The sequence below is a fragment of the Manis javanica genome, chromosome 4 (genome assembly GCF_040802235.1).
Source record: "Manis javanica isolate MJ-LG chromosome 4, MJ_LKY, whole genome shotgun sequence".
Lineage (NCBI taxonomy): Eukaryota > Metazoa > Chordata > Mammalia > Pholidota > Manidae > Manis > Manis javanica.
Window position 1 is genome coordinate 37,066,979 of NC_133159.1, and position 20,990 is coordinate 37,087,968.

Genomic DNA, 20,990 nt, shown 5'->3' on the forward strand with positions numbered 1-20,990 from the left:
ATATTGATAAATTTTACTAAATAAAAAGAAAAACTTTTGAAAAGGTTTTATTTTTAACAAATTTAACATTAAATCTTCTCCCAGATACTTTGAATTCCTTTCTTCATCATAATTATGTAATACAAAGAAATGGTAAAGCATTCTTTCACAAGTCCTATGTAGATGCCTTTCTGTTCACTCCAATGAGTCATACAAATATTCATGAACATTTTCTGGGTGATGAACATTTTCATGTTATGAACAGGTTTGAGAACTACTGCTATCTATCATGCCCACTTCTGTCTTAAATAGTTTCTAGCCTGCTTCTCTGAGGGTCTTTCTTTACAATATCTACATTCGTGTGTGTGTGCACATGGAGGTGTGTCTTGCAAGTGTGCTGCGGGCACATATATTTGATATAGTAACTATATTTTATTGTTCACATTTATTCAGGGCTAGGCACAGTCCTTTACAAGTGTTTTACATATAGTAACATATTTAACCATCACCACACCTATGGGATAGGTTCTTTCTTATCCCCACTTCACAGATGACAGACAGACAAAACATGCCCAAGGTTACTCTACCAGGAAGAGGTGGAACTGAAGAAGGGTTAATTAACTGCTTGATAAATATTCTCTCGTGAAGTTCATGACAAGTAATGTTTAATTGCTTAAAAAGCTTCAACTATTTCAACTTTTATGTTTGTTTTGCTCAAGCTATTTTTGAACCAAACTCCTTTTAATTTTTTATTGTGGTAAGAACACTTAACCTGAGATCTACCCACTTAACAAAATTTTAAGTGCACAATACACTATTGTTAATTACAGGCACTATTTTTTACAGCAGATATCTAGAACTTACTCATCTTGCAAAACCAAAACATTGTATTCATTGAACTCCCCATTTCCCCCTTCTTTTGAATGTCCGTCCCTTTTTATGCAGTTCCCTATTCATTCCTATGTTGAATGAATGTTTTTAGCTTGTCATTATTACTAAAAGCTCTGCAAAAAGCCAAAGCCATGTGTGTTTGAAATATAACATGCCCATGGTATGTTATATTTGTATTAACAAAAACTGTACATAACAAAAAAAGGTTACATGAGTGTATACACATGTCAAAATTCATCAAGCTGTATGCTGATTTGTGCATTTTATAGTATGTACCTCAATATAAAAATAGAAAAAAATTTAAGACTATATAAAAAAATTTTATATGAGTAAATGGAAAAATTGTATAATATATAGAAAACTTCTGATAAGACTACTGCTATGAAGGCAGCAAACTCTTCTAAAGGACCTGTATTTCATTTGTGCAGCATCCAAATAAAAACTCCAATAAGAACAAGAGTTACGTTTTTACATTAAGGCCTAGCCCTCTAGACAGACATCAGTCAACTAAGGACCTGGGCCACCCAAACCTAAGACATACCTGTGTACTGATGCAGCATTTTGCTTAATTCCTGTAAGCGCTGGCCCTCAGGGCTGTATTTGAAAATTATGTCATGGTGATGTAAGAAACTGTACAAAGGGTACAAGATGATGTTGCTGGCTTCAAATACTGCTTTTACATAAAGATCTTGGGTGCTAGAAGAGAAAGTGGAGATAATATGTCGACAAATGACTTAGGTAATGGCAGGCAAGTGTCTTTTTTGCTCTCCTGTCACTGACCTGTTTATCTGGCAGTTGGTATCCTGGCTGAAGGCACATCTCATGAGTATGTCCAGGGTCATCAAGCTGATGTGCTCAAAGACCTCCACAACTGTGTCCTGAGTGCCGCAAATCTTCTCCCACTTACCCTGGCACAGGAGGTCCAGGTCAACATCAGCATCAAACTGCCTTCATCTGAAGGCTCCCCCTGAGCCTGCTCTCTAACAGAAGGGAGAATCCCCTGGCCTAGCAGGAGCCAAAGATCATACAAGTAAATAAGCCAAGTGCTTGTTTGGCATGAGGAAGGGGAAAATGCACCTAGCTGGGTGAAAAAAGAGCATGGAGCAAACCAGGTATCTGCTAAATGGCTGCATTAAGCATCTCTGGCCTTTCAAGCATTCCCACAACTCTGCTTTAAAACAGATTAGAGTTCCAGTGAAACAGACAATCTCTGACACAAGACCTGTAAGGAGAAGGGGTCTCCCCAGGGCTTCCTCCATCCTCAGTCCCCAAATGTCTAGACACCCCACCCCATCACTACTCTCACCCACCATAACCCCACTTAAAATAAACCTGGCACATTAAAAAAGAGGTTTTCTTTCAATTCAGAAGTGGAGGACAGAGAGAATCCATGAGTGAATAGGAGTTGCTGTGGGGAGCTGGCTCCCATCCAAGACTGCCTGTGTCCACTTTCCTGCCCATCAGCAAATGCCCTACTCCCACTCCCTGAAATATTTTGTAGCTTAAACTGCTGCAAAGTTCCCTGTTGAAAAGACATTTGTCCTAATAAGCATTCTTTGTGTAAAAATACAAGTATGTCTAAATATTTACATTCAGATCAACCTGTATTTGTTAGCACCTATGCCTATAGCCAGGAACTGAGGATTTGGAGGCCATGGAAAAAACGGCAGAGATTTTTTACAAAGTTTTACCCAAGTGTCAATTGTTTAGTCAGTTGCTTCCATCCTAAATTATGTAAGTTTTACTGAGTAAAGAAAGTGAGTTTAGAAGAAATGACAGTGAAGGGGACATTCAAAGCTGGCGGCACATGGGCCCAATTCAGAGAGGAATCTCAGGGTAGTGTGGGACTGCAAAGACAGGGAGACAGAATGGTTTATCCAAAGGGAGGTAAACTCAATACTGCCACTGGCTAATTTGCAACTGTGCACAAAGCTGTACAGCACCAGAACCACAGAATGTACCTTTCTGGCCTGTACTGCAGCTCTCTACGTCAAGGACTCATATAGGTGTTTTCAGCATAATCCTGGAAGACCATTCAGGTCAAATCTGACCCATGCACTTGGCGGAGAACCCAGCCAAGCAGCTGGTAACAGTGGTTCTCTTAGAAAGAGATGGGTTTCCAGGTGAAGGTGGATGGAAATTTTAGCTTTGTTTGTGGTGTTTGAAGTATTTATGATAAAACTATTAATGAACTGCTTGTCTTTGTTACATTAATTTTTAAATAAGCACAATTTCAAAATTAAAGCATACCATGTACAAGTGGAGTTTTGGAATAGAACTCATTTATAAATCAGGGAGCCCCCATAGGGATAGTCCTCGGCAACGTCCTCCTGCCCCTTGGGAAGGGCACAGTCAGCTAATGATCCTCCAACTGGTACAAGGGGAAACTCACATCATCTGTGACTTTAAGGTAGACATTTATATTTTGCAAGATCCTTTATGGCCATCAGGCAAGTTCATTTCAACCTCCAACCTTTGTTCATGCTAACTCACTCTGCCGAGAATTTGCTCATCTGTATTACCCACGTATTCAAGTCCAGTTGATATTTCATGGTAACGCTGAGTCTTTTCTGAATCTGAAGCTCTTACAGCTGCTTCTGGTTTCCTTACCTGTCACCTACAGATTTTGCCATCTAAATCTTACTAGTTGGTACTTTGTTTACTGCCATAGGATATCAAAGCACATCTAAGACAGACACCCAGATCTTCACCTTTTTCTTTATCGCCCAAAGATCCATAGCAAAGGCTTACATAGATACCTATTGTTCACTAAGTATTTGTACATTGGTTAATTTCTAGAAATTATCCCCCTTGACTTTCACTATACACTAAACACATCTCATACATTCCCTGTTGGCAGCATTTTGCAATACCAGAGCACTTTTGTCCCTTCACTTACCAGCATTGTGTTCACACAGTGGGCCATCACCTCGACATACGATTTCAAGATGTTAAAATTGAATCCGGGAGTTAGCAGGAGACGGTGCTGGAACCACTCAGGTCCATCTAGACTCGCTAGTCCTTTTCCTTGAGAAATAAAAGGTTCAAAACCCCATGCCATTTCATTAGATGAGATGAGGAAGAAGAGGTGAGGAACACAGACACTGTGGAGTGACCATGACACACAGGGAGTCATGACATTATGGAAATCAAAGTAGTGCTCTTATGTTACGCTTGACGTGAGTTTTGATGCTTACACCTAGGATAGATGTGTTTCACATTGTGAGAAAGACCCCAAGTTTTGAAGTCACATGAGAGTGCTAATCCTGAAGTCACCAGTTACTGCCTGTGTAGTCACTGAGTCCCTTGGCATTCCTGAGGCTTGGTTTTTTTTTCAACAATAAAATGTGAAAATTAATATCTGCCTCACTTGTAGTGCAGATTAAAGGTGTATGCATGAAGCAACTAGCCTTGTCTCTAGCTCACAGTGGAAACACAACAGTCATCTCCTCTCCACTCCAGACTAGTCAGCTATAACTGTACTAAGCAATAAACTCTACTGTAAACATAAAATTCACCAGAAACTAGACATGAAGGCCCCCTCTGTTCCTAGATAGCCCCTCCTTGAGGCCTAATCTATGCTTCATACCTGTAAATGATACAAAGTGGGAACACTTGTCAAGGCTAATGACTGACAATCTTCTGTGACCAGGGAGGTCATTAAAGATTTGGTTTTAAAAGGATCTCGAAGTTTATCAGTATGTAACTGCCATCAGTCATTGAGTGCTTACAGCACAGCAGGCTTGCAATACATGGTCCAGCAAAGGTACAGTGCCAGCCATTACACAAAGTGCTGAAAATGTGTTTCATTTCCTCTTCATATAGCTCAGAGATGTGATTCTCATTAGAAAATTCCCCCCAAATCACACTTAACTCATCAGTGGGTGGCAGAATTCAAATCCAAGCAGCTCTGAATCTAAAACCTACGTTCTTTCATTTATTTCCCTCCTTTTCTAATATAAATACCAATTAGAAGACTAAAAGGCTTATCTGCTGATAGAATATTACCAAACTGTACTCTGGAGAAAATTTTACTGGTGTGCAAAGAGAAATAGAGGAACTCCAAAAAGAAATGGAAAAATCCACGAAAACAAGAGAGAAGGAACGATGAAATAAAGAACACAGATGGTGAGGCTGCAGTTTTAGACAGCAAAGGGCCTGACTGACACTTAGGCTGCCTTGAGAATGAGACTTTGGGGAGAGAAATGGATGAGGAGGGCTCCTGGGAAGTTGTGCTGCGTTGACCTTAGCTCTCCCTCTCGATCTTCCCCTAGATAACTTGCAGTATTGCTCTACCATATTCTTGATGCTTTTGAACTCCAATGTGAGTTTCTCCATGATGCTCTGCTACAGAAAGGGGACTCCAAGCTAGAAAGTAGGTCCCTCATTTGCACATACATACCCCTCTCATTTGCATATACATACCAAGACATGGAGTCAAGAACTTGTACAGGCACTTGGACTTGGGATCTGCAGTCAAGCAGAGGAAACAAAAAACATCATTAGGGAAAATCACCAAAGTGGGTAAAGGTTCTCTTCATTTGCCCTTGCTAACCACAAATAGTAAGCAAAAGGGGCTCACTCCCTGCAGCCCTTCGCAGGCCTAGAAAGCCACATGTCTTAGTTCAGGAACCCAAAACAGTAAATCCCTTGAGGCAGACATGTACACAAACCCAGATTCTTCCCTCATTTAAACTCCTCCAATACAAACAGAGATTGTCCGAGGGTTACAAAATTTCCAGACAGGAGTTGGGACAACATATCATATCCATCCTTATTGGAAAGCAAATCAGCTATTAGTGCAGGGGGTGGCAGACACCAGGGAGTGAGGTACAAATGCCTCTCGCCGTTTCCATGACTCTAGTGCAGAGGTGCTTTTCAGCTCTTGTCCCTTCCTGGGTGAGCACTGAGATGAATCAGAGCTGGGGGCAGGGAAACATGGGACTCAGGGGAAGGCCGTTTTCTTCTATTAGGTTTTATTAGGAATAATGGAGACAATGGTGCAGGGAAGAAGGATAAGAATAATAGACCTTAAGTTTTACAAGGATGATGGGGTAAAACTGGACATTTTAATTTTATGCTGTGATGTAATCCACTGTGGAAGCCTTGAAAAAGCACTGGATGGGGGAGTTAGATGACTCATGCCCCAAAAGGGAACACAGTTGAGAAATATGCAGAAAACAAATACAAAATGTGGACCACAATCAAGAGGTTGGACTGGTAAACTAATGATCTAACCTTTAGGTTTACATACTGAACCAGCCAAGGCAGAGCTACTTCTGAATTCCCCTGAAGACTTATGCTCAAGAAGGGAGTTGGGGGTAGGAGTGTGGCTGATCCTGAAGTCGCAAAACGAAGAAAGGCAAAGGAGGCCCCTGGTGGGCTGGTGGTGCCAGGTGCGCTTTCAAATACACTGGCCTAAAGGGGCCCAGGGAGCCTGGACTAGAGAAGGGGCTGGCAGGACGTGGGCATCCCTTTCAGGATTGGTGGGAATCCTCTCCACGCTTTCTCCAGGGTCTCTCAAAGGCCCAGTGCTAATCTGGGCCTCAGAGTTCCTTTAGAATGCTGCCTTTGGTTGTGTATGTCACTCCTAGAAGGATTAGGTTCCTGAGATTCATCCCTTTTCTTACCTGTTCTGCTCAGAAATGTCATTGCATAGTCTGGGTCATAGATATAGATAAATGCCTGAAAGGGCCCAACCCAGCAAGGAAAGGCACAAGGGTATTTTTCGACAAGCTTCTCAAGCCTCTCCATTTTACCATCCTGAAGTAGCTGCAGAGAAAAAAGTGAAGGAAATTAGAGAAGCCAGCCAGTCTGGGTTCATCCTCTCTCACAGACACAGCTGAGTTCAGGGCCTCAATAAGGTCACACAGGCAGGGGGGCCTGAACCTTTTTCTGGAAGTGAGTGCACAGGTTTTCCTTGGGATTTCTATGTAGGGATATAATATCTAAACAAGGGTAGTGTACATACCTTCTCAATTTATATATATTGCATTCCCAGACCAAATCACTGTCAAATGACATTTACTGTGAGCCACTTTCCCAACTGAGAGGGTGAGTGAGCCACCTCACACAGTGTACGTCACCTGCCAAGTCATACAATTAGATACAAGTGGAGTCTAGGAGCCGAAAAAGGATTTGTCCTATGTGGGAAGTGAACTGTTAGTAGATTGAACTTGACTCCCCGTTCCCTCTCCCTTTTTTTCTCTCCATTATCAATGAGTGATTCTTTCTCATGGCCTATTAGTAAATGCTTCTCTCTAAAATCCTGCCAACGCCATCTACAAAGAAAATCTCTTTTACCTTACAACGGTAGAAGGCTTTCATACAGGTGTAAGCAAATCCAAACACAAAGCTCTCATCTTCCAACGTTTAAAAGTCAGAGTACACACATTCCCATTAGAGATGAACTTTTTGTTTTGATAAGAAGATTACTAATGGCTCATTTAAATAGTTGACACTGATAGTAAGATTCATTTATATCTACTTCTTGGATACAAAGAAAACTGAAAGCTGGCAAGTTCTCCCCGTGCGATCAATGACACAGAACTTGCCCTGGGATTATCTGTGGAACAAACACAAGTAATCACAGAAGTGGTGGAAAATTTTGGCTCCCAATTTCCTCTGTTAGTGACCAACACTTCTAACCCATGAAGTATATTCCCTGGATAGTTGAGGGCCCCTAAAAGGTTAAGACGCTTGAAATCTAGTCCTGGAAATACTGCAAATTCTCTTTTGCTAACAGTCAAGCTGCATGTAAGTGGTGTTTCCCAATAATGTGAATATTTGTGTATTTATTCATTTGCAAACAATAAACAGATGAGTATTTATGAAGTGCCTATTTTATGTACTAGGCAATAGAAATGTAGAGAAATGTAAGACAGGCAAGGTCTTTGGCCTCATGGAAGTTACAGCTTTATATAAGGATTGTTTCTTTAGGTAAGAAATTGTCATTGACTCCGTTAACCATGAGCATTTGGTTATACTTTTAGTAACTCCTATGTAGACAAAAAGGACGGAAACGTATTGTGAATCCTCTAATATATGAATTTATATTTCTTCATCCACAGCAGTGTCTAAACACATTTGAAAATATGTATCATACATATTTAGGCAACATTGTTCAGAAATATTCAGACAATATTTAGTCCCAGAGGAAATAGTAATAGCTAACATTTATCAACAGCTAACATTATACCTATGACCTAGGTGCCACCAAGTGCTTTCCATGCTTTATATTCCTTAATCTTTATGTCATTAACCCTATGAAACAGATACAATTACATTCTCCATTTTACAGATTGAATTTTACATATAACAGAGGAAACTGAACCTTGAAAAGGTTAGGTAATCTGTCCAAGCTCATACGGCTGTCAACTAGTAGTTGATTCAAACCCAGGTTGAACTGTGGAGACCAAGTGCTCAGATACTTAACTATATGGCACTTTCTCTGAATTACATACACACACACACACACACACACACACACACACACACACACACAACACACACACACCTGAATATGCAGACTAGGTCCCATACACTGGCTGGGATTCACTGGCCTACTGAATAAATGTCAATCTACCTGGTCTATTCTTTGTAGTCAATAGATCTTTGAATGAATGAATTTATTTAGCACCTAATATATGTGTGCATTCAACAAAGTAGTTATTAAGCACCTACTATGAGCCAAGCATCGGGATCATAGTGGTGAACAAAGACCTTCCTCTCACAGATTTTATATTCTAGTGGAGGGGAGGGGAGTATATAGCAAAGGAATATATATTATGGTTTCAAGAGAGTTATAAGTGCCAAGATATTAAAAACAGAGTTAAGGGATAGAGAGTACTAGAGGCCCTATTTTGCTTGAGTGGTCAAGGGCAGGCCTCTCTGAGGAGGTGACATCTGTTCAAAGGCCTGAACAAAATGTAGAGAAAGCATTTCAATGACAGAAGTGTATATTCAAAGCTCTGAGGGAGGAATTTTCTTAGTATATTTGAGGAATAGCAAAAAGAGCAGTATACTGCTCCAGAGCAAGGAATGAAATTTCTTGTCTTGTTGGGAATTTTCCTACACACACATTTTCCTTCCAGAACCTTATGAGTACACTTCAAATATTACTGTCTATGTAAAATAGTTCTATCCTTTCCTTGTGACTACCTGAGTGATGAATCATCAAAGGGAACATAAAGGGTAAGAAAGTAAATAGGTAAGGTTGGCAATATAAGCTTGACAGATCAGTTATCTCTAATATGCAAAACTCTGATAGAGGCATCGAAAACAAAAAATAGTTTAATGACAGTCAAGAGGGCATGGACTTTAAAACACTATGAATGTAAAAAAATAATCCAGATGAAAATAAAACTATTCCATTTACAACAGTATCACTACAAAATGTTGTTGAAAGAAACTTAAAAAGACTTAAATACACATAGAAAGACATCTATGTTTATGGATCAGAAGATTTAACCTTAGGATGTCATTACTTCCCAAATTGATCTACAGATTCAATGCAATCCCTGTCAGAATCACAGTTGGCTTCTTTGTAGAAATTGACAAGCTGAACCTAAATTTATATGGAAACTGGAAGCATGCAGATAGCCTAAATAATCTTGAAAAAGAACAAAATTAGGAGAACTCAAGCTCCCTGGTTTCAAAACTTTGTAGTACTACAAAGCAACTGTAATTAAGACTCTGGTATTGCCATCAGTATAGACATATAGATCAAATAGAATAGAATTCAGAGTCCAGAAATAAACCATGCTTACAGTTAATTGATTTTTTACAGGGGTGCTATGAGATAATTGAAAAAATATATATATTGACCTCTGCCCCCAGATCCTAGCATCAAGTTCCTAAAACCCTTGCAATTTCCTAAGTGTTAAGAGCACTAGGAATTTCCTGGAATAGCAGTGTCTTTCTTTCTAATGAGGTAACTCTTGGACAGGGGCTGGTCACCAGAAAAACCAAGCCATAATTACAAGTGTGGAATTTTCAGCCCCACCACCACATTCTCTGGAGAGCAGAAAGGGGCTGGAAATGTTATTAATGATCAATCAGGCCTACATGATAAAGCCTCCATAAGAATTCCAAATATAGGCTTTTGGGATACCTTCTAAGTTGGTGAACCTGTGGAGGTGCTGGGACAGTGGTGTCCCTTGGGAGGGCATGGAAGCTTGGGCCCCTTCCCATGCCCCTGCCCTGTGCATCACTTCCCTGGGGATGTACATCTGTATCCTTTGTCACCTTCTTTTATAATAAAAGGGTAAACAGTAAGTAAACTGTTTTCCTGAGTTCTGTGAGCCAATTAGCAAATCAATCTAACCTGATGAGGAGAACATGGGAACTTTCATTATAGCTCATCAGAAGCACGGGTAACAACTTGGACTTGCAATTGACATAAGAAGTTAGGTATAGGGGGTAGGCTTGTGGGGCTGAACTCTTAATCCGGGGTATCTCATTCTATATCCAGGTAGATAGTGTTAGAATTGAGTTAAATTGTAGGACACCCATCTAGTTGTCACAGAATTGCTTGGTGGAGGGAAAGCTGCCACACATCTGGCATCAGAAGTGTTGTGAGTGTGGTAGTACTATAAGAGTAAAGGAGAAACACAGGAGGAGAATTGGGTTTTTCCTATTCAGGTGTGCCAAAGCAATTCAATGTGGGAAAGAATACTCTTTTCAATAAATGGTGCTGGGATAACTGAATACCCACATACAAAAGAATGAAGTTGGACTCATACCTCACCCAATATACAAAAGTTAACTCAAAATGGATCAAAGATTTAAATGAAAGAGCTAAAACTATAAAGCTCTTAGAAGAAAACATAAGGATCTAACATTGGATTTGGCAATGGTTTCTTAGATATGACACCAAAAGCACAAACAACAAAAGAAAAACCAGACAAATTGGACTTCTTTGTTGTCTTAAGTCACTAAGTTTTAGGGTGTTTTTTAAAATGCATTATAAGGCAATTCATGTATGAATAAATGGAGAACAAGACAGAGTTCTTGGAAATTAAATTTTGATAGCTAATTTTTCATTAAAATATCATTGATATACAATCTTATGAAGGTTTCATATGAATAACACTGTAGTTTCAACATTTACCCATATTATCAAGCCCTCATCCCCCACCCCTTGCATAGGCAGATAGTCACTGTCTATCAGCATAGTAAGATGCTATGATAGCCAAATTTTAAAAAATGTTTTTAGTAGAAATTCTAGGAAGACTAAGCTCGTAGAAATTCTAGGAAGACTAAGCTAAGAAGCAAAGATTTTTAAAAATAGAGGCTCAATCCAGTAGGTCTAAATTCAAACCACAAGAGTTCCAGAAAGAAAGAAGAGAGAAATTGGGGGAAGGGGGAAGTATCAAATAAATCATAGTATTTACTGTTACTGTCCTGTCCCTAACTCTTTATCCTTACCATTTTAATGCATACCATAACCAGCACTAGAACTCCAAGTAAGATGAACTCAGAGACCCATGCTGAGGTACATTTTAATCAAACTTTTTAAAGACAAAGACAAAAAGAGACTCTCAAAAGCAACAAGAGAAAAGTGACTTATTACATATAAGGGATCCTCAATAAGATTATCAGATTTCTCAAAGGAAACTATGAAGGGAAGAAGACAGTAGACTGATAAACTCAAAGTGCTAACAAAAAAAACAACCTGTCCACCAAAAGTCCTATATCCATGTCCTATGTCCTTCAAAAGTGAGGGAGAAGTTATTCCCAGACAGACAAAAGGTGAGGGAGTTTATTACCACTAGAGTTATTACCATTCTTGCCCTGCAAGAAATGCTCTAAGAAATTCTATAGGATGAAATGAAAGGACATTAGACAGTAACTCAAAGCTGTATGAAGAAATAAAGATCTCAAAAAAGGTAAATGTATGGGCAATTGTAAATGTTAATATTATTGTAACAATGGTTTGTAACTCCACTTTTTGTTTTCTGTATGGTGTTAGAGAATAATATAGTTAAAATAATTATTATTTTATGTTTTGGAGCACACAATGTATAGAGATGTAATTTTGTGACATCAACTGAATAAGTGGAGACAGAATTGTAAAGAGGCAGTGTTTTTGTATGTTATGAAGTTAAGCTGGTATACATTTAAATTAGTGTTATACTTTAGAGTGTTAAATGTAGTCCTTGTAGTAACCACCAAGAAAATAGGTATAAAATATACATAAAAAGAAACCAGAAAGGAATTTATGTATTTCACTACAAAAAAAATCAACTAAACCCAAAAGAAGGCAGTGTGGGAAATGAGAGATAAAAAAGCTATAAGGCATGTAGAAAACAAATAGCAAAATGATAAAGTCCCTTCTTATCAGTAATTACTTTAAGTGTAAATACATTAAACTCTCCAATAAAAACACAGAGATTGACATAATGTATATTCTTTAAAAACCTGATTAAAGTATATGCTGTCTATAAGACTTACTTGGGACCCAAAGACAAATAGATTGAAGGCGAAAGATGAGAAAAAATGTGAACAGTAACTAAGAGAGTGGGGTGGCTACATTAACATTGGACAAAATAGACTTTAAATAAAAAAACTTTACAGAGACAAAAAGATAGTATATACTAGTAAAGTTTAAATACAAGAAGATAGAACAATTATAAACATTTATACAGCTAATGACAGACCATCAAAATACATGAAGCAAAAACTGACAGAATTGAAGAGGAAATAGTTCTATAATAATGGTTGGAGACTGTAATACCCCACTTTCAATAATAGATAAACAATCACACAGAAGTTAAGTAAGGAAATAGAGGGCGTAAACAACAATAAACCAATTAGATCTAACAGACAAATACAGAACACTCTACCCAACAGCAGCAGCATGCTCAGGGGACGTTTTCTGGGATAAACCATATGTTAGACCACAAATTAAGTTTCAATAGATTTTAAAAAGCAGGTATCATAGAAGGAAACTACTTCAACATAATAAAAGTCATATATAAAAAACCCACAGTGAACATCATATTCAATGGTGAAAGACTGAAAGAATTTCCTCTAAAACCAGGCCCAAGTCAAGGGATGCACACTTTTGCCACTTCTGTCCAACATAGTACTAGAAGTTGTAACCAGAGAATTAAGCAAGAAAAAGAAATAGAAGACATCCAAATTGGAAGGAAGAAGAAAAAAAATTTTCCATTTGCAGATGATAGACTCTTATATGCATAAAAACCTAAGTTACACAAAAATCCCTGTTATAATTATTAAATGAATTCAGCAAAGTAGAAAGATACAAAGTCAGTTGCATGTCTGTGTTTAAATGTAGAAAACCTGCAGTTTCCACACAAAAACTAGTTGTATTTCTATATATTAACAATAAATAATCTGAAAAGAAAATTACAAAAAGAAATCCAATTACAATAGCATCAAAAAGAATAAAATACTTAAGAGGTGAAACCAAGTATTGGAAAACCAAGCATTTTCAACCAATAAGGTGAAAGATTTGTACAGTAAAAACCATAAAACACTGTTGAAGGACATTTTTAAAATATATAAATGGAAATACATACTATATTTATGGATTGGAAGACAATACTGTTACAATCTCAGTATTACCCAATGCACTCTAGAGGTTCAGTGTAATTCCTATGAAAATTCCAATGATGTTTTTTGCAGAAATAAAAAAATCCATCCTAAAATTCAAATGTAATATCAAGAGACCCTGACTAGCCAAAACAATCTTCAATAAGAAGAACAAAGCTGGAGGACTCATGTATTTCCCTCCAAGATTTCCTTGTCCCCAGGCTTCTATCAAAGCGCTCATAACCCTACATTTTCATTTTCTCTCTATAGTCTAAGTATGTATCTGACTTAGGACGCTTAAGGGCAGGAACCTGTCTTCTCTTTGTAATCCTAGCACTTCTCACACAACTGCCACTCAAAGTTAAAACTGAATGAATAAAATAATCAGGGGTGAGAATGGATTTAGAGAACAGGAGAGACTAAAGGCAACAGTCTTCCTCTACAAATTTCCATTAGTCTGTATATTTTGGGTGGGCTAGGGTTGCTCTCTACTTCACAAGAATCTTAGGAAAAGAAAGTTCATTTTCTCTGTTTGGAATGGACTAGGGGTGGCAATTATTGTGCCCAATTTTGCATATTTTCTGCAATTGGTAAGTATTATTTAGGATAACATAGTTTTTTTAAAACAATACATGTGGAAGGCTTTCTTAAAGGCAGTATATAAATGCAAGAAATTGGTGAAGCAATTAGACCTGAGCGTGTTTATTCTCCTTAGCCCCTTCCCAGCCCCAAAAGGTTCCTCTCTAATGGCTGTAGGGTGTTTCCCTTTCCCTCTAGAGCTGTGAGGGAGCAAGTCTGGAGTAGTGAAGAGCGCCCAGAGCCCCAGGCCTGGGCCAGAGAGCCCTGTGAGGACGCAGCGATGGGAGGAAGGGAAGCAAGCAGCCGCCTCTCTGCTTGCATCGCTTCCTCGGCATCCTCCTCAGCCCCTCCCTTTCATTTACCTTCTGGTGCCCGTAGAACCAGTGGGTGGGGGGTGCGGGGAAGGGGCGCAGGTCTCGCAGCAGCCGCTGCCTCCGCAGGTAGAGCTTAATGGCCTGCAGGAGCCCCAGGGCCAGGCAGAACACAAAAGCCAGGTAAAAGGGCCTCGTCCAGCGCGTCTCCAGCCAGGACTCCATCCCTCTGCGCCACGCGGGTTGCTGGCAGGCTCCAGGCGCCAGGGAGAGGGTGATCTTTCTCGAGCCTCGCGCTTGGACAGGATCACCCAGCCCACCGGTCTCTGTGCGCTTGGGGAAGCTCTCTGCATCCCGGGGAAGGAGAAACAGCGGTGGGAGGAGCAGCTTGCGCTTGGCCAGAAGAGGCAGGCGCGAGTTCCCGGATCTCTAACGGTAGCACACTGATACAAACCCTAATTCAGGACGACTTCTTATACCCTTCTGGGTGTTCTACTTCATATGTGACAGTTTTCTAATCACAGGATATATGAATTTAGGTTTTGAAATAATGCAAAGGCCGAGAACATCGTTTTTCTTCTTTGCCACAAATAAATAGGTAAAATGCTCTGCTAAACGACCTTCTTTCCTACCCTGAAATCCCATCAAAACCCACAGGGGCCTGGGAGCTGATGGTGGGTGTATATGATCATTATATTTATATAGTGTGGCCTTTCCAGTGGTGTGTTAGTAAATGTTTCACAACTGGTTCCCAGTTTTACTTCTAGCATTTGCCAATGCCCACCACGTCCTATTTCAAGTTACCAAGATTATAGTTCTTTTCTCAGAAGAACTATCTATGAGTGGAATGTAAGATGAACAGAAAAGATTACATTGGAGACGCACAAAGGAATAAACTGGAATTTATTTTTGAACTATTGTAACTCCAGGGGAAAGTATTTTTCCCAGTCCAGGGCAAATTACCTTTGAAACTGAAATCAGTAAAAAGGAGAAATAAGGTGGGAAAAACTCATTTATGCTTACAAGCAGTTGTCCACTTCTGCTCACCCATGTCTGTCACAACCTGGCTGCAAAAAGGGCCCCCACCCAACCTCTCAGGTCCTGATATGTGTCTCCCTCCCCGTTGTAGTCACCTATTGTTATGGAGATGGACTATTCTCCACCCCTTGGATAGACGTACTGATATGGAGATGCACTAATGCCAGGTGAGAGATTCTGGAAATACTGCAATTTACCCACAGCCCACCCCTCCAGAAATCTCAACTCACAATCTACTTGCTCCCCATCTTCCACACTGGCCCTTGTGCAAGAAAGCTGGAGCACTGTAACCGAACTAATAACGTACAATAACAACAGCAATAAATCGTGATAATCCTCAAGCCGGAGGACCCAGCTAGTTTCAAAGTCCTATGCAGATTAAGGCCATAGCTCGCCCATTCCACAAGCTGAACGGGTAGGGAGTTCAGTGCAATCATCATACAGCAGCTGCAGCCAGGGGACAGGCCCAGGTGACAGGGACTAGAAGAAAATAAACTTAAGAACAATAAGATACATGTTTTAATGACACCAGCATAAGCAAGTCTTGTTCATCAGGTAGGATGCATGCAAGAGAGTGGTCCTGTGATAGGACTGTGGCAGGAATGGGATCTCATCCTGGTCTAGTATCCAGACTTTCATCATCCTTCCTGTGGGAGTTACAGATGGGTCAATATATAGGACTATGGGAAGTGCATGCACTGGCTATAAAGATAAAACAAAACTTCCCTGTAAAATGCCCTTACCTCCTGGAAGCTTTGGGTGCACTACCATGATCTTTGGAGGCCACACTGTTGTTACTCCAGGAACACACAGGGCTTTTCCCCAAGGTGCCAGAAGGGCCAGCCATCGCTGGTCCATGTATCAAAATGTCCAGGGCCATGTCCACTCAACAGAGTCTCCAGGGTTTAACACAGTTAGGGCTGGCAGCAGGATGTTGCACTGCTGGCCATATCCTGGCTTCAATAACTCCTCTTTGGTTTGCTCATACAGTTGGATAGGAGAGGCAGCAATGTGTGTTAGCATGTCCAGAGGGCTTGAGGCTCCTTTTTGGAGCTTCTCATATGCCATAGCACTGTCCATAAGCGAACTGAGCAGCCCCATAGACTATTGGTGTCTGACTTCAGGCCAGATTTCAACAAATCATTATACCTCTCTATCATGCCTGCTCCAGTAGGGTTACATACATGAAACTTCCACTTTATTCCTAATTGCTACACCCATTCTTGTAACGCATATCCAGTAAAGTGGATGCCTTGATTGCTCTCAATCAACTGCAGCCAGCCATGGGCTACAAAGAGATGCTCTCAGCCCTTGTGGTCATTTGCTAATCTGTAGAATGTGCAGGAAAAGTAACCAACAGTACAGTTGCTGTGTCCACACAAGTCAGGCATACTGAAATCCTTCTGATATAGCTAGAGGCCTAATATCTTCCACCTGAAAAGGGGTATTGGATCCTTTATTATTGTCCCACGTTGCTGCAGTATTCAGTGTAAGTCCCTCTTAGAGCACACAAGGCACTCCTTCCGGGCTCTGCTGACTTCTTCAAAGGTCAACGGCAAGCCCCACTGATGGGCTACAGCCCACATTGTCTTTTGCTCCACGAGCAACAAATGCTGCTGTAACCACTGGGCTACATCAGTGGTGGGCTTTCCTTCTAGCCAGCACACCTGGGCCAATGTGTCTGCTTCATCATTCCCTGAGGATGCCAAAGGAAAGTGGCCAGTCACATGATATATGGTAACTGTCTTAGTCTGACCAGGGGTCCATAGGTCTTGACACAACTCTTGCCCCCAAAGGGGCCCATAGCCAACCATTCGGTTGGCATGATACCGTGTGGTAGCCACAAGGTCAAGCCCCAATAGATGGTCCAGCTGTCAGTGCAGACAACTATAGGAGAGGGCTCTTGGGTGATCACGAGCCATACTGCCTGCAACTCAGCTCATTAACTGCTCTTCCCCTCTCCATCCTCCATCCATACTGTCTCAGTCTTAGGACGGAAAGCCACAGCCGTCCACTTTGGGGGCTGCCCATGACTGGAGCTGTCTGTATCCCAAGCATCTTCAGATATCCCAAGCTTTTCCCTCCTGATAAGGACTCTTGGCTACCAATGGCTTAAAAGGAAAGTTCTTCCTGCTTTCCACTGATGTACATCATTGGCCCCAATAAGTGTTGCATTTCTCCACTTAAGGGGCTAGTAGACAGGGCACTCTGCTGCTATAAGTATGTACCCCATTTGGCCAGTGTAGGCATCTGTGCCACACCACTCTGTGGCCTTTGGGTCCAGTCTCACACCCACCCCATAATGGGATAGGTGGTTATTACCTTGGTCAGAGCTGGTCCAGTGATGGGCTCCGTAGCCAACAAGGCGTGGTATACAGCAGCCAGTTGCTTCTCTAACAAGGTGTCCCAGACCTCTGTTCCTTTCCATAGTTGTGACCAGACCCCAATGAGTTGATGTGTTCATACAAGTCACTGCCAAAGGCCCCATGCATACCATCTTTGGTTACATGAACATCCAGCTCACAGGGCCTTGATGAGCCCATTACACTCAAGGCCTACACAGCCTTGACTGCTCAGTTAGCAGCAGTAAAAGCAGCTGCACATGTCTCATCCCAGTCCCACCTGATGGCCTGTCATACCAACCAGTATAAGGGCTTCAGAATTTGTGCCAAGTGTGGGATAAACACTCTCCAGTAGCCCAATAGACCCAAGAAATCTTGTAATACTGCCACAGTGGTAGGAGTAGGGAAATACTGGACGTTGTCTATGACTGCTTCTGGGATAACTTTAGTTTTACCTAACCAGACAACCTCCAAGAACTTTACTGACAAACCAGGTTTTTAACCTTAGCGCTGTTCACAGCCCATCCTTTCTCCTGTAGATGCAACAGTCTAGGAACTGCGCCTTCTAAATCTGCAGGAAAATCAGACATGAGCATAATATCATCAATGTAGTGGTATAGCTGCACTGTTTGTGGTTTCTTCCATGTAGCTAAGTCCTGGGCTATAGGTCTGTGACAAATGGTGGGACTGTGGAGATACCCCTGTGGAAGAACAGTGAATGTTCACTGCCAGCCTTCCCACATGAAGGCAAACTGTTCCTGACTTTTCTGTGCTATGTCAATAGAGAAGAAAGCATTACCAAGGTCCACAACGTAATGATACATCCCTAGTTCATGTATGAGAGTGTCCATAAGGGCTGTTATAGAGGGGACAGCAGCATGCAAAAGGGGTGTGACTTTATTCAATTCCCTATAATCCATGGTCATACACCAGGAGCCAGCCAGCTCTTTCACTGGCCACACCAGGGAATTAAAAGGACTATGAGTGGGCTTTATACCTACCTTCTCCAACTCCTGCAGTTTCTCCAATTTCGTTGTGCCCCCCAGGCAATTTATACTGCTTAGTATTTGTCATTGACAAGGTCCAGGCAGAGCTACAGGTGAGTTCTGAGCATGTCCCCTCAGAACTGTCTTTACCATACATACCCTCAGTCTGAACTCACCTGTAGTGGTCTGTAACCACAGGCCCTGCAGGATATCTACCCTCAAAATATATTCAGGGATGGGAGAAATGTACACGGTATACTCCTTTGGGGGTAAATGCCCTATCCCCAGTGGGATTTGGGCTTTCTTCACTCTAATTGCCTTACCCTCATAGCCATTTATCACAGCAGGGGGTCCCAGGAAAATGCTCAGGTTGCCATAAATCAGAGAACATCAGCTCCTGTGTCCACCAGTGCCCGAACACATTGTATATTCACAGGAGACTGATGAATTGCCAATTCTACATGTGGCCTCCCGTCCCCACCACATCCCCCAAGGTGAGGACTTTGGCCCCCACCTCAGTCAAACTGTGATGCCCAATCATCCTCCTGTGGGGGTGAGGGCCCAGGTGGAGCTTGAGTACTGTCCCCCAAGAAGTCTTGCAGGGATACAGGCCAGACATAGGGCTTTACCTATGGCTTCCATGTCCCATGTTGCTGCGGTACTCAGTGTAAGTCCCTGAGTACTTACACTGTTGTGTAAAGCTGGAACTGCTGCTCCGGCTTTAATTGGTTGCCACCGTTCTAACAAGACCCTATCGGGCTCCCCATCAAGTTTTTCTTTCACTATCCCAGCCTTTATCGAATCAACCCACATCTGGGTCCTTGAGACCCTCACGGGGCCCCTTGCACCTCTCCTTTCAGTCATAGACCGTACTTCCTTCTGTGCCCTTATTGTTTCAACCCCCACCAGACCTGCTAAAGTATGAATAGCCTCACTTATGGGTTGCTTTATGTGGGGGGCAAGAATAGTCACCAGAGATCCAAAGAGAGATAGGGAGCTGTATGGAGCACCAGACTTCTCATTCCTGTGGTGAACAACTCCTCATTGGGGCCCTAGGGGTCCATATTATAGATGATATTTTTCATACCCAACTCCTGTAACACCTGCTGGAGGTCTGCATACATTTTCCAGCTAGTGGGTAATAATGGTAAATCACCCTGATTAGGCCAAACTGCCCTGATAGCTGCTGTCAGCCAATCCAGAAGCACCTGATTCCCTGAGGCGTGATGGGCACTTTGCAACCATGCCTGAGAGAAGGGTGAGTCGTCAGGGAAGCCAGTCTACCCATTTCAGATCCCACATAGCAATGTTTTCCACTCCCATATCCCAGAGATGCAAAAGCCATGTAGGTAGAGGTTTTGATGGCTGCTGCCAAAATTGGATACTCATGTCCACTAGCTCATCCTGGGTATAGGGGTGGAGCATAGAGTGCTCCACAACCTGGGGAGGGGGAAGCTCCTCCCCCTGAGAAGCCCGCAGTTGTTGTGTTTTTATTTTCTTAATTATAACCAGGTAGGCCTTTAATAAGGGAGAGGCTGGTGCCTTGGGCAGTGGCCTCTGCAACAGTTCTGCCCTCATCCTCCCCTGACATCTCCTGTACTATCTCTGCACTGAAGGTACCACCCTTTCCTCCCCTTCCCCCACGGCCTCCTGCAGTGCAGATTCTCCTGCTGCCTCCTCCCTCACTGCTAACATATCTTCCCAGAGCATGACCTGTTTTCTCAATAACTGTCTCTCTTCCTTAAGGGCATCCCATAGGTCATTGCCCAGCTCCTCCAAGTGATGCTGAAGTGTGTCTCTCTCCTCAGTAACCCTTTCCACTATCTCAAGAAGCAAACATCCCACAATCCTGGCTGCTACATGGCCACTCAGGGCCTCTAAGCAGTCTTCTATCTCACGGAGGGCTAATTCCACAGCTTCCAGTGTCTCCACCCTTCCCCTGGGAAAGGCCCCACCCCTCTAGGAGGTGCTTTACCCTAGGCCAATTTCCCATTAAGGGCTCCCCAAGAGAAAGCCCCACAGATAGGGGGCTCCTGGTGAACCCACGCCCTCCATTGTTGCTAGAGGTAAGTGTGAGTCATCAGCCCCCACCACAGCAGCCACTGGGGCCTTCCCACCATCCACAGGGGCACCTTGCCCAAGTGTTGCACCCATGAAGGCAGATTTCAGGTTCAGAGGTTCTGTCAACTACCACCAGGTGTAACTCTGGGGGGAAGATCTGTCTCCCAGCCGGGGGCAAATTACCTTTGAAACTGAAATCAGTCAAAGGGAGAAATAAAGTGGGAGAAACACGTTTATTGATTACA

General features: G+C 41.9%; 1 protein-coding gene across 2 annotated transcripts in view; it reads right to left on the reverse strand.

Moving 5' to 3' along the window:
• Window positions 1-14,787, reverse strand: part of LOC108404960 (cytochrome P450 4X1-like) — a 29,914-nt gene extending 15,127 nt beyond the window's left edge. The window contains exons 1-6 of one of the 2 annotated variants that reach the window (XM_017672821.3): window positions 14,370-14,766; window positions 6,501-6,642; window positions 5,296-5,340; window positions 3,770-3,897; window positions 1,651-1,778; window positions 1,412-1,566 (exon numbers count right to left, since the gene is read on the reverse strand). In XM_017672821.3, the coding sequence (XP_017528310.3) occupies window positions 1,412-1,566; window positions 1,651-1,778; window positions 3,770-3,897; window positions 5,296-5,340; window positions 6,501-6,642; window positions 14,370-14,543 (772 nt within the window). In that variant the 5' untranslated portion in view covers window positions 14,544-14,766. Of the gene's footprint in view, window positions 1-1,411; window positions 1,567-1,650; window positions 1,779-3,769; window positions 3,898-5,295; window positions 5,341-6,500; window positions 6,643-14,369 lie in introns of both variants that reach the window. The other variant, XM_017672822.3, reaches the window with a different exon arrangement.
• Between the last annotated feature and the right edge of the window lie 6,203 nt (window positions 14,788-20,990).